General features: G+C 38.0%; 1 protein-coding gene across 1 annotated transcript in view; it reads left to right on the plus strand.

Moving 5' to 3' along the window:
• The window catches only part of HEPHL1 (hephaestin like 1), a 103,538-nt gene that overhangs the window by 12,019 nt on the left and 76,893 nt on the right, over nt 1-14,626 (plus strand). The window contains exon 2 of the mRNA XM_037838719.1: nt 2,464-2,708. Coding sequence (XP_037694647.1) covers nt 2,464-2,708 — 245 coding nt within the window. The remainder of the gene's footprint in view (nt 1-2,463; nt 2,709-14,626) is intronic.

Raw genomic sequence — 14,626 nt, forward strand, 5'->3', positions numbered from 1 at the left:
TGTGCATCCATGCTTCTTTCTCCCAGGGTGGTTCTCTAAGCATTTGGGGGACCTCTCTTATGTTCTCTGGGTCAAACTCTGGGCTTCATCTCTTAGCTTACCATCTCCAAACCTCTTTCTGTCTGCATCTTCAAGTGTCTCCAAGCTTCAGCTAGCGTCTGTGTTGGCTCTTGAGTTCTCTTAAGTACTCCAGTGAACCAATCAAGACCCATGCTGAGTTATTGTTGGTTTTCCCACAAACACTGAGGACTGCCAATTTAGTGGGCCGAGCCCTCGATCTGGAGGCTTTCCCTTGTGAGGCTAGTTGCTGCAAGGGAGAGGCTAAGCCTACTTATAATTGTGCCTATGAGCCCCCCCCCCCCCAGAGAGCCTCTTTGTTGCTCAGATGTGGCCCCCTCTCTCTTTAAGCTCACTTGGCAGGTGAACTCACTACCCTTCCCCCTACATGGGACATGACACTCAGGGGTGTGAATCCCCTTGGCAATGTGGGAAGTGACTTCTAGGGATGAGCCTGGACTCAGCACTGTGGGATTGAGAGGGTCTTCTTGACCAAAAAGGGGAAGAGAGATGAAACAAAATAAGGTTCCAGTGGCTGAGAGATTTCAAAGGGAGTCAAGAGGTCACTTTGGAAGGTATACTTATCGCTATCTAGATAGCACTTTTTAGTTTTTAGCCTGTTGGAATGGCTAGAGGGAAGTACCTGAAGCTGTCAAACTGCAATCCAGTGACCTTGATTCTTGAAGACAATTGTGTAACTATGTAGCTTGTACAGTGTGACTGTGTGATTGTGAAAACCTTGCAGCTCGCACTTCCTTTATCCAGCATATGGAAAGATGAGTGGAAAAATGGGGATAAAAAATTAGATGAAGAATAGGGTGGGATGGAGGGGATGGAAAGATCTAGGTGTTCTTTTTTGCTTTTATTTTTATTTTGGAGTAAGGAAGAGTTTCAAAAGCTGATTCTGGTGATGAATGCACAAATGTATGATGGTGCTGTGAATAACTGATTGTACACTGGGTGACTGTAGGGTGTGTGAATATATCTCAATAAAACAATTAAAAAAAGTAAATGAACAATGAGGAGAGGAGAGGAATGGGATGTTTTGGATGTTCTTTTAATTTAAATTTTTAGTTTATTTTTTGGAGTAATGAAAATGCTCAAAGATTGATTGTGGTAATGAATGTACAACTATATGATGATACTGTGAACAACTGATTGTGCCCTTTCAATGGTTGTATGTTATGTGATTATATCTAAATAAAATTGCGTTAGAAAAAAGGAATGCCATGAACCTGAAATTTGTTAGAATTTTGCTCAGGGCTAAGTGAAGTGGAAGCTAACTTTAGAACTATCCATAAAAACATGACCCACAGAAAGTGATAATATTGTAAATAAGATTGGGGAGCAATAGCTGTTTTCAAGCCCTTTTAAAGTGGTCATTTAGAACAAAAAGGAATCAATTTTAAATTTTTATTTAAGACATAATTTTAAGATATCTTATTAAGGCAATATTCTTTTCATGATTTGAGTATACAGTGTGGGTACTTGCAAATTAAAAAAAATCACTTTCAAACTCCTCTATAATCATTCTCTCCACTAATTCAGGCTTGCCAGTGAGCTTAGAGCTGTAGCTTTTCAATGCGGTAGCCAGTGATCACATGTGGCTATCAAATACCTGAAATGTGACCAGTGCAAACTGAGATTCCCATAAGTGTGAAATACAGAGTAGATTTTGAATAGTTCATATGGGAAAAAGAATGTAAAATAGCTCATTAATTATTTTTATATTGTTTACATGTTGAAATAACATTTTAGATCTATTAGGTTAAGTAAAATATATTGTTAAAAAGACCCACCCTGAGTGGGCAGGGTCCACACCTCCATTGAAATAATTGAATCAAAGGTATCACCCTGAGTTGGTGAGTCATATCTCCGTGGAAACACTCAATCAAAAGGTAATACCCTAATCAAGACTAATAAGTCTGGCCCCACAAGATTGCATTAAAGAACATGGCTTTTCTGGGGGTCATAATATATCCAAACCGGCACAATACCGTTCTGTGCAGTTACATAATTTTTCCATTATTAGATCACAAACTCTTTTGTATCCCTCCACAGCGCTTAACAAAGTGCTAGGAATGAAGTAAGTGCATAATAAAAGTGAATAAAAAGTAAAAGGGAGTGCATAGACTGCAAAGGGACAAATGGGTGGCATGACTTGCATATCCTCTGTTTTTTTTAGTTCAGTTGTGAGTACTATTTGTGCCTTTTGACCTGTCACTTAATTCTATGCCTCAGTTTCCACGTTAGTAAATTGGGGGTAATCCATCCAGTCCTATAGAGTTTACAGGGTTCTGGTGAAGACCAAATGAGATATAATATGTGAAAATATTTTATGAACTGTTAAGTTATTAGGATTTTTCTTTTAACATCAATTATAAAATATTTTCCCTCTACTTTTAGACTTGCAACTTTATTCCTCGAAAGAGGGCCCAACAGGATAGGCAGTATTTACAAGAAGGCCATTTACAGACACTACACAGATGGGACCTATTCTACGGAGATCCCCAAACCCTCCTGGCTTGGATTCCTGGGCCCCATCCTGAGGGCTGAAGTGGGTGATGTGATTGTCGCTCATTTAAAGAACTTCGCTTCTCGCCCTTATTCTTTGCATCCACATGGTGTTTTCTACAACAAAGATTCAGAAGGTAAATATCAACCCTGCATCATTGGGGTCTTGTCTCTATTTCATAAGTAAAGTAATTAATGAGTTACAGAAAAAGGGTTTCTAATAGTGTAATGATTACAAATGTTCACTTGTCTTTTCCTGTCTCCTTCTCTCACCTTCTTCTTGGTTTCTCCTTCTCTTTCTCTTACTCCTTTGTCTTTCCCTTATTTGCTTCCCCCCTTTTTTCTCACTCTTCTTTATGTTGATGCAGAATCAGGTGCCCCCTTTGTATCATGCTTCACCACACCCCCAGAAACATAGTAACTTTCATTCTTATCAATAAATCATGACTGGGTGGCACATTGGGTAAAGAGCAGCATGCATCAGCAGTTTCCTGTGTCCCATTACTAGTGACAGCCTTGCCTGTGGGTAGGGCTGTCTCCGGGTAGGCTGATCTGTTCTTGGTGCTATCCTTTGTTAAGTAGCCCCTGTCTTCTTGCATGTATTTCAAGACTTCAATAGGGCACTTCCCAGATTCCTATTTTTTAGAAAAACATTTTGAACATTCTTTATCTTTTGAGATAGAAATATTTCTCAGATGTGAAGTTTTTTCACATCCCTCATTGCACTGCTCCCCTTGACTAAGAAGAACGCATTGAATGATGCTCCACCTGCCATGCAGTTGGCTCTGGATACTGTATTGGGCAAAGCATCATTCACTATGATTCAACCTGCCTTATCATCAGAGGAGCTTCTGGGTATTGATGCATGTCCCAAGGCAGCCAAACTTGCTTGGCAGTTGTCACAACCCAGTCTGTCTCAGTAGTCAGAGGAGAGACCTCTGATGATGAACACAAGATTGGGATTGACCTTCGCTCTTGGCAGTTTTCCTCTCACTGAAGTACAGCAAAGCTCTTGGTCTCAAATTTAGTAGTTTTTAGTTGTTGAGGATGAGAACGTATGATTTTGCTAGGTAAACTTGTAGGAGAAGTTACTGATGTGTTTTCTTTAATATGATTTTTTGAAAGTATTATTTGTGCTGCAAGTGGAAAGTAAAGATGTGTCAAGATAGCTGTGCCTTTCTTTTTAAATATGGTGAAAACAGTGGCATCTTTAAATCTTTAAATGTTTGTCTTCATCCCTCCATATGTTGCTGAAAACCATACCTTAATAGAGCTGGTGGTGTCTTGAAAGATCATCTAGACCAGTGATTCTTTAGCTTTATAGGTTCACAGATTCTTTTGAGACTTCTATGGAAGCCTTGAGCCTGTGAAAAATACATATATGCATAACTTTTAAAAATGCAATTTTATTAAGATATATTCACTTACTATGTAATCCATCCCAAGCATACAATCAGTGGCTCACAGTATCATATAGTTGTGCATTCATCATCACAATTTTAGAACATTTTCATTACTCCAAAATAAAGAGAAAAAAGTAAAAATAAAAATAAAACAAACACCCAAAACATCCCATATCCCTGTCCCCCTATTATTATATATATTCACCTTTATTTTATTACTCATCTGCCTATACACTGGGTAAAGGGAGTGTCAAGGTTTTCACAGTCACATGATAAAAGTGATATAGTTGTACAGTTATCATGAATCAATTCTACTGGATTACAGTTCAACAGAGTCAAGTATTTCCTTCTAGCTATTCTAATACACTATAAGCAAAAAAAAAAAAAAAAAAAAAATCTGTATAAGGCATAAGAATAACTTCCAGAATGACCTCTCTACTCTATTTGAAATATCTCTTAGCCACTGAAACTTTTTGTTTCATTTATTTTCCCTCTTTTGGTAAAGAAGGCTTTCTCAATCCCGTGATGCCAGAGCCACACTCATCCCTGGGAGTCATGCCCCATGCAGTGGGGAAGGTAGTGAGTTTATTTGCAGTGTTGGATGAGAGAAAGAAGCCACATCTGAGTAACAAAAGAGGTTCTCTGGGGGTGATTCTTAGATGAAATTATGATTCAGGCATAATTTTAAGTAGCCTTAGCTTCTCCTTTTCAAGAATAAGTTTCATAAGGGTAAGCTCCAAGATCAAAGCTTGGCTTACAAACTGGAAGTCTTAAGGCTTGTGAGAATATCAGGGATTCCCCAAGTGAGAAAGTTTAATTTAATTTCCACATTTCCCCCAGTCCCTCAAGGGGGCTTTGCAACTATTTTTTTGTTTTCTGCCCAGAATGCTCTGGGGCGTATCAGAGTATTAACATTAACCAAGATCTCATTCCCTATTCTGTATACCATGTAATTATGTTGTTTAAATAAACTGACCATACAGGTTAAATTAGAAAGTGTGCTACAGAGAATAAAAATTTTGAACCACAATAACCTCTCTTAAATAACAGTTAAAACTCAGGAATAGATGTGACTGTTTTAAGAGATTACAATCTACGAACCTTTACAAGAAGCCTTATTGAACATTCTGTACTCCTGCTTCGTTGATTGCCCAATCTTTGTCCATGTTCTATCCCCTGATAACCTATGCTCTCAAATTCAATTCTCAGCATTTGCTCATTATATTTAATTTATATTACTGAGGCCTTAAAATATTTATCCTTTTGTTTCTGGCTTATTTCACTCAACATTATGTCCTTAAGTTTCATTCACCTAGTTGCATGTCTCACAACTTCTTTCCTTCTTGCAGCAGTTCGATATTCTGTTGTATGTATGTGTACCTCACAGTTCACGCTTCCATTCACCCTTAGATATGTACCCTTAGGCCACCTCCATTCATTGCAAATTGTGAATACTGCTTATGCACAACTATTTTTTTTGGTAGGTACTTAAATTTTAATTGTTACTCCTGCAAAAACAGAGTTATAAAGTAGACTTCCATTTTATCTTAGGAGAGTAACAACTTTTTTTTCCAATTTTTAATTGAGATATATTCTCATACCATATGATCATCCAAAGTATACAGTCAGTTCACAGTATCATCATATAGTTGTGCATTTGTCACCACAATCAATGTGTGAGCATTTTCATTACTCCAAAAAATAAAAATAAGAATGAAAATTAAAGTAAAAAAGAATACCCAAAACCTCCCATCCCCCATCCCGTTATTCATTTATTTTTTTAATACTATAATATTTAATACTCAGTTTGCATCCATATATTCCCCAATGTTGGTTGATGTATCTCTTGTCTTTTTCAATCCCTCACAGTTCTACACCTTTCCTTTTGTTTCTTTCATGTCAGTCAAAAATTTTAAAAATTTTATATAACTTAAAATAAAATTTGCTCTTTTTTGGTGTACATTTCAAGGATTTTAACCTATGGTTAGATTCATGTAACCACTGCCATAATGAGGATACAGAAGTGTTCCATCTCATCTCCCAACACCTTGTTAGTCACACCTTACAACCTTACATGCCATATTTTTTGTTTTTCTTTAATAATTCAATTTTATTGAGATATATTCACATACTATGCAGTTATATAAAGCATACAATTAATTGTTCACAGTACCACCATATAGTTGTGCATCCATCACCAAAATTAATTTTTGAACATTTTTATTACCACACACACAAAAGTAATAAGAATAAAAATTAAAGTGAAAAAGAATAATTAAAGTAAAAAAGAACACTGGGTGCTGCTTTTTTTTTTTTTGCCCCATGCCCCCCATTATTCATTTAATTTTTGTCCCCGTTTTTCTGTTCATCTGTCTATACACTGGATAAAGGGGAGTGTGAGTCACAAGGTTTTCACAGTCACATGGTCACACCGTATAAGCTATATAATTAGAAAATCATCTTCAAGAATCAAGGGTTGCAGTTCAACAGTTTCAGGTATTTCCTTCTAGTGATTCCAATACACTAAAACTACAAAGGGATATCTATATAACGCATAAGAATAACCTCCAGAATGACCTCTTGACTCAATATGAAATCTCTCAGCCACTGAAATTTTATTTCATTTCTCTTCCCCCTTTTGGTCAAGAAGGCTTCTCAATCCCACAATGCTGGGTCCCAGCTCATCCCTGGGAGTTATGTCCCACACTGCCAGGGAGATTTACACCCCTGGGAGTCATGTCCAACATAGGAGGGAATGCAGTGAGTTTACCTGCAGAGTTGGCTTAGAGAGAGAGGCCACATCTGAGCAACAAAAGGGGTTCTTTGGGGGTGACTCTTAGACACACTTTTAAGTAGGTTTACCCTCTTTTGCAGTAAAAAGCATCATAAGTGCAAGCCCCAAGATCAAGGGCTCAGCCTTCTAAATTGGTAGTCCCCAGTGCTTGTGAGAATATCAGTAATTTCCCAGGTGGGGAGGTTTATTATTTCTACATTTTCCCCAGTCCCTCAAGGGGGCTTTGCAAATACATTTTTATTCTGTGCCCAAATTACTCTATGATGTGTCAGGGCTTCACACTAGCCTGTACAAATCAACCAGATCTCACTCCTTATTCAAAGTTCCGTGTAATTATGGTGTTTGAACAAACTGACCATACAAGTTATATTGTATAGTGTGCTACAGAAAAAATATATTTTGCACTGAATAAACATCTCTTCCTTTGGTCTCACACAGAGACTGAAGTTTTAAAACACCATCAATATAGTCCTTTAGTCCTAGCCAAGTCCATTTTGTTCATATCTCTGATTGATGTCAGATCTCTTTTTCAGTCTCTTTAACATTTGCTGTATGGGGTAATGCTGACATTCATAGCTGCTGAACTCTGGCTCTCAGTCTCAAGTGTCATACATATACCTGAAGTTCCAGGTACTGACCAGGTTATACACAAAGAGCTCAGTATCTCAGAATTTATAAATAACCATTACAACTCAGGAATAGATCCAACTGCTGTAAGAGCTTACAATCTGGGAACCTTTACCATAAGCCTTCCCCTGATAACCTATGCTATCAGATTTAATTCTCAGAGTTTGCACATTACCGTTAGTCCATATTAGTGAGAGATTATAATGTTTGTCTTTTCATTTCTGGTTTATTTCACTCAACATACTGTCCTCCAGGTCCATTCACCTAGTTGTATACCTCACAACTGCATTTCTTCTTGTAGCCACTCAATATTCCATTGTATGTATACACCATAGTTTGCCATTCCATTCATCAATCGATGTACCCTTAGGCCACGTCCATCTATTGCAACATGAATACTGCCACCATAAACACCAGTGTGCAAATGTCCATTCGTGTCCCTGCTCTCAGTTCTTTCAAGTATATACCCAATAACGGGGTTGCAGGACCGTGTGGCAACCCCATACTTAGCTTCCTGTGGAACCACCACACCGCCCTCCAGATGGACTACACCATTCTACTTCCCCACCAAGAGTGAGTACATGCATCCCTCTCTCCACATTTTCACCAGAACCTGTATCCCTCTGTTTATTTTTTAAAGTTTTATTCACATACCCTACATTGTCTCCTAAGTAAATAATCAACGGTTCCCAGTATAATCACATAGCTATGCATTCACCACCACAGTCTATATGAGGATATTTCCATTTCTCCTGCAAAGAAAGAGGAGAAAAAAGAAAATAGAAAAAAAGAAAAAAAAACTAATAAAAAAAAGAAAAATACAATACAACACAATAAATATTTCAGACAGCACCACCAACATGAAGAATCCCATACTCCTCCCTTATGTCCCCCTCTTATAGACATTTAGCTTTGGTATATTGCCTTTGTTAAAATTAATGGAAGCATATTACAATGTTAATGTTAACTACAGACTGTAGTTTTGCATTGATTGTATTTTCCTCCAATACCATCTCATTTTCAACACCTCACAAAGTTGACATTCATTTGTTCTCCCTTATGTAAAAACACTTTTATATTTGTACATTTAAGCATGATCATTGAACACTCTAGGTTTCACTAAATTATACAGTCCCAGTCTTTATATTCTGTCTTTCCTTCTGGTGTCGTACATGCCCTTATCCTTCCCCTTTCAACCATACTCCCAGTCATCTTTGTTCAGTGTACTTACAATGTTGTGATACCATCACACAGTATTGTGCTATAAATTTTTGGATCCATTAATCATTCCTGTTGAGCATTCTGTACTCCTTCAGCATCAAATGCCTGATCTCTACCCTCTTTCCCTCTCCTGATAACCTCTACACTCGTTTAGTTACCCTTACTGCTTATCTTCATTTATACACCTTTCTCCAAACCTCTCTCTCCTGTCTTTTCCTATTTGTCTGTAGCACTCCCTTCAGTATTTCTTTTCAAGGTGGTCTCCTGTTCACAAACTCTCTCAGTGTCTGTTTATTTGAAATATTTTTAACTCTCCTTCATTTTTGAAGGACAGTGTTGCCAGATATAGGATTCTTGGTTGACAGTTTTTCTCTTTCATATCTTGAATATATCATACCACTGTCTTCTTGTTTCCATGGTTTCTGCTGAGAGATTCACTCTTAGTCTTATCGAGCTTCCCTTTATGTGGTGGATGGCTTTTCTCTTCCTGCTTTCAGAATTCTCTTGTCTTTGACATTTGGCAATCTGATTAGTAACTGTCTTGGAGTAGGTCTATTTGGATCAATTCTGTTTGGGGTATGCTGTGCTTCTTGGACCTATAATTTTATGTCTTTAATAAGAGCTGAGAAATTTTCATTATTTCCTCTATTATTATTTCTGCCCCCTTTTCCTTCTCTTCTCCCCTCTGGGAGACCTATAACAGGTATATTTGTGTGCTTCATGTTGTTATTCAGTTCTCTGAGTCCCTGCTCATGCTTTTCCATTCGTTTTCCTGTCCATTCTTTTGTGTGTAGGATTTTAAATGTCCTGTCTTCTAGTTCATTAATCCTTTCTTCTGCCTCTTCAAGTCTGCTGTTATATGTCTTCATTGTGTTTTTATTCTCTTCTATTGAACTTTCATTCCCATAAATTCTTCCATTTGTTTTTCAAACTTTTGAGTTTTTCCTTATGTTCACCCAATGTCTTCTTTAAATCCTTCATCTCTTTTGTCATATCTTCTGTCAATTCATTGATTTGATTTTTGAATTGATTTAGCATGTTTATTTGAACATCTTTAATTAGTTGTTTCAACTCCTAAGTCTCAGTTGAGGTATTAGTTTGTTCCTTTGACTGGGCCATATTTTTGTTTTTCCTGGTGTGACTCGTGATTATTTTCTATCAAAGGCATCTGATTTTCTTGATTAGTTTATTCTGAAGGTTGTTTTCTCTCTTTTGCCTAAGGTTTTGCCTTTTGGTTGTCTTTGAGCTCTATCTTTTCATTGTTTCTCTCACTGTCCAGTTGTCAGATTATCTCTGCCCCCCAGTTCCCCCCCCCAAAAAAAACTTCAGGTGTCCATGGTGGCCTGCCACAGGGATGGGAGGTAGGCACTGGGCACCCCAGCAAATTCCCTCTATGTGGTAAAACAAATTTGCTGACTTCCAGTGGTGCTCTGTTTTTCACCAGCCAACAAGGCTTTGTTTTAGAGTCCTGCTTTAACAGTTGTGTTGTCCATATTTCTCAGTCAAAACAGGTCCAATTTTCCATGCAGAGCATGTAGACCAGCTCCTATGGTCCTAAGAAAGGGTCTGGAGCATAGTTTTAAGGGTTTTAATTTCCTTGCCCCTTCTGGACTGTCCAGCAGATAGAGCTGTTTGGTAACTTAACCTCAGAAGCTGCTTTGCCTCTGAGCACAGGCTGCATCTACACAGGTGAGTTGTAACTACAGAATTCCTATGCCCTCACTTTGCCAGCCAAAATGTGGCTCAATGTGGGCCTCTATCTATGGCAGAGGACCCCCTCAGCTGACCCAGTACTCCAGCCATCCCCTAGGCAAGGAAGCGGCTTCTGGCTGCTGCTTCCCTCAAGGGTGAGGGAAGAGCTTTCAGACACAGGTCTGGTAACACAGTCTCTCTCCATGTTTTCTTAGTCTCTTTGTCCCGCACTGACCTAAGCCTTGGAATTACCTCCCCTGTCCCACGGGTCTTCAAATGGTGGGGGTATGTCTCACTGCTGTGAAAGATTTTGTAGTCTGTGTCCCTGGCAGGAGGGGTCCCTTCTGCTGATTCTTTGCCTTTCCCACACTGAGACCGAGTGAGGGGGTGCGGAGAGGACCAGCTGGTCTGGGATGGAAGATTCCTACCTGCTATTTCTTGTCTTTCTTCTTCAATTTGGCATTTGCAGCATCCTTCTCCAGTCTGTATCCTCCTCCAGAGTTTCAAACAATTCAGAATCATCCTTTTTTTCATTGAATTTCTGGAGAGAAGTTTTCAGTTGCTGTTTATGTTGCCATATTGACGATGTCCTCCCTTATGCACAATGTCTTGAACACAATTATAAAGGATTCTCGGAGCCCTTGAAACCATCCATAGGCCCTGTTTCAGTTTTTGTTTGTTTTTAACTGCTTAAGAAAATACCATGAAATGGGTCAAGTTAAACATTGGGAATTTATTTGCATACAGTTTTGAGGCTAAGAGAAAGTCCAAATCAAGGCATCCTCAAGGCAATGCTTTCTTCCTGAAGACTGTGGCATTCAGGGGTTGCCTCCCTGTGATTCTTGGTCCTTAGCTTGTCACAGAGCAAGGCACATTGCAGCTTCTCCTGGCCTCTTCATTCTCTTCTGGGTTTTGTTGAATTTCACCTCCTGGACTACTCCCTGTGTCTTTCCCTCTGTCTGAATTTCACTCTGCTTGTAAAGAACTCCAGTAATTGGATTAAGACCCACCCTGATTGAGGTGGACCATACTAACTCAAGTAACCTCATCAAAAGGTCCTTAAAATGGATTCACACCCACAGGAGTGGTTACGCTTAAGAACATGTTTTTCTGGGGCTCATACCACTTCAAATCACCATGGGCCCCTAAGTTAAAAAGACCTTCAGGGTCATTTATCCAGGAAGTCTCCTCTATACTGACTTAAGTAGTTCCCATCTCGGGAATCTGTTGGTTTCTCTCAAGCACTGAACCACAACTTGCAGTTACTTTTTCTGCTTGTCCTTGTTTGTGTCTGTCTCTACATGCAACTGTAAATTTCCTGGGAACAGAGATTATGCTGGCTTTGCTGGGCACTGTCCTTCAATGACTGGCCCAGAGGGGCTCTTGTTGACATTTAGAGCAAAGGCTAGCTCATTGCTTCATGTGCTTTAGGGGCCCTGACTTCAATTCTTCTCACCTCCGCATATAGATTTTTTATAGGTTTACAGTCATTTATAAACCTTCCATTGAGCACCCACTAAGTGCCAGAGACTGATGCTGTCCTGGGAATATAAGAGAAGGAATCATAGGCCATACTCATACTTCGTATTGATAAAACTGCCTCTTTAAAATACAGATTTTGCATTTGATATATGTATTTAAAGAATGTGACAATAAAATAAATTATGTACAATTCAAAGATGTTCAGTAAATTTATAGGACTGTACAGTTATCATCACAGTGCATTTTTTTAGTGCATTTCTGTTACACCAAAAAATTCCTTTGTGCCCTTTGCAGTTACTCTCCACTACAATCACCTAGGCAAACAATGATATGATTTCTGTCGCTATAAATTTGCCTTTTCTGGTCACTTCATATAAATGGAGTCACACAATCTGTGCTCTTTTGCATATGGCATCTTTTTTTTCAAAATTCAGTTTTATTGAAATACATTCACACACCATACAATCATCCATGGTATACAATCCACTGTCCACAGTATGATAACATAGTTGTGCGTTCATCACCACAATCTATCTCTGAACATTTTCCTTACATCAGAAAGAACCAGAAGAAGAATAAAAAATAAAAGTGAAAAAAGAACACCCAAATCATCCCCCCATCCCACCCCATTTGTCCTTTAGTTTTTATCCCCATTCCTCCACTCATCCATACACTAGATAAAGGGGGTGTGATCCACAAGGTCTTCACAATCACACTGTCACCCCTTGTAATCTACATTATTATATAATTGTCTTCAGGAGTCCAGACTGCTGGGTTGGAGTTTGGTAGTTTCAGGTATTTACTTCTAGCTATTCCAGTACATTAAAACCTAAGGCGTGTTATCTATATAGTGCATAAGAATGTCCACCAGAGTGACCTCTCGACTCCATTTGAAATCTCTCAGCCACTGAAACTATTTCGTCTTATTTTGAATCCCCCTTTTGGTCAAGAAGATACTCTCAGTCCCACGATGTGCATATGGCATCTTTTACTTAGCATAATTTTTTTTCATGTTCAAAATTTCCCAAATGTATTTTTATAGTTCTTTTCTTCAAATCAGGATTCAAAAAAAATCAACACATTGCATTTGGTTGATGCATCTCTCAGTCTCAGTCTATTACATTTCCTCCTCCCCCAACTTTTTTTTTAAATTCAATTTTATTGAGATTGTTCACATACCATACAATCATCCAAAGCACACAATCAGTTGCCCACAGTACCATCATATAGCTGTTTATCCATCACCACATTTGATTTTTTTTCAATATTTAGAACATTTTCATTACTCCAGAAAAGAAATAAAAACAAAAAAGAAAACTCAAATCCTCCCATACCCATAATCACCCCCCCTACATTACTGATTCATAGTATTGGTATAGTACATTTGTTACTGTTGATGAAAGAATGTTAAAATATTACTAACTGTAGTACATAGTTTACAATAGGTATGTTTTCCCCTATATACCCCTCTATTATTAACTTCTAGTTATAATGTCATACATTTGTTCTAGTTCATGAAAGAAATTTCTAATATTTGTACAGTTAATCACGAACATTGTCCACTACAAGATTCACTTTTTTTTTTAATATTCATTTTATTGAGATATATTCACATACCACACAGTCACATAAAACAAATTATACATTCGATTGTTCACAGCACTGTTACATAGTTGTACATTCCAAGATTCACTTTTTTAATACCTTCCCATATTTTAACCTCCAACTTTCCTTCTGGTGACATGTATGACTCTAAGCTCCCCGTTTCTACCACATTCACACACCATTCAGCACTGTTAATTATTCTCACAATAATGTGCTACCATCACCTCTGTCCATTTCCAAACACATAAGTTCAACCTAGTTAAACATTCTGCTCATAATAAGCAACGACTCCCCATTCTTTAGCCTCATTCTATATCCTGTTAACTTATATTTCATGTCCATGAGTTTACATATTATAATTAGTTCATATCAGTGAGACCATACAATATTTGTCTTTATGTGTCTGACTTATTTCACTCAATATAGTGCCCTCAAGGTTTCTTCATCAACCCATTTTTTTTTAAAGATGGTTTTGTTCACCCACCATACATTCCATCCTAGGTAAACAATTGATGGTTCCCTGTATAATCATGTATTTATGCATTCACTACCATCATGACTATCTATATAAGGACATCTCCATTTCTTCCACAAAGAAGGAAGAAGAGTCAAAGAAGGTACAGAGAGAAGAAAAAGAAAAAGAAAAAAAAAAGACAGCTAAAGAGCATCAAAAGGAAAGATAAAATTAAACTAAAGGACAGTAAAAGTCAGACAACATCCCCAATGCCAAGAGTCCCATACCCCTCTCATATATCCCCCTCTTATGGGCATTTAGCTTTGGTATATTGCCTTTGTTACATTAAAGGAAGCACAATACAATGTTTCTGTTAACTATACTCTCTAGTTTGCATTGATTGTATTTTCCCCCAATATCACCCATTTTTAACACCTTGCAAGGTTGACATTCATTTGTTCTCCCTCATGTAAAAACATATTTGTATATTTTATCACAATTGTTGAGCACTTTAGGTTTCACTGAGTTATACAGTTTCGGTCTTTATCTTTCCTCTTTCCTTCTGGTGTCTGACTTGCTCCTAACCTTCCTCTTTCAACCATACTCACAGTCATCTTTGTTCAGTGTACTTACGTTGTTGGGCTACCATCACCCAAAATTGTGTTCCAAGCCTCTCACTCCTGTATTTTCCTTTCTGTTTGTAATGCTCCCTTTAGTATTTTCTGTAGAGGAGGTATCTTGTTCGCAAACTCTGTCATTGTCTGTTTGTCAGAGAGT

This window comes from Choloepus didactylus, chromosome 6, assembly GCF_015220235.1.
Source record: "Choloepus didactylus isolate mChoDid1 chromosome 6, mChoDid1.pri, whole genome shotgun sequence".
NCBI lineage: Eukaryota > Metazoa > Chordata > Mammalia > Pilosa > Megalonychidae > Choloepus > Choloepus didactylus.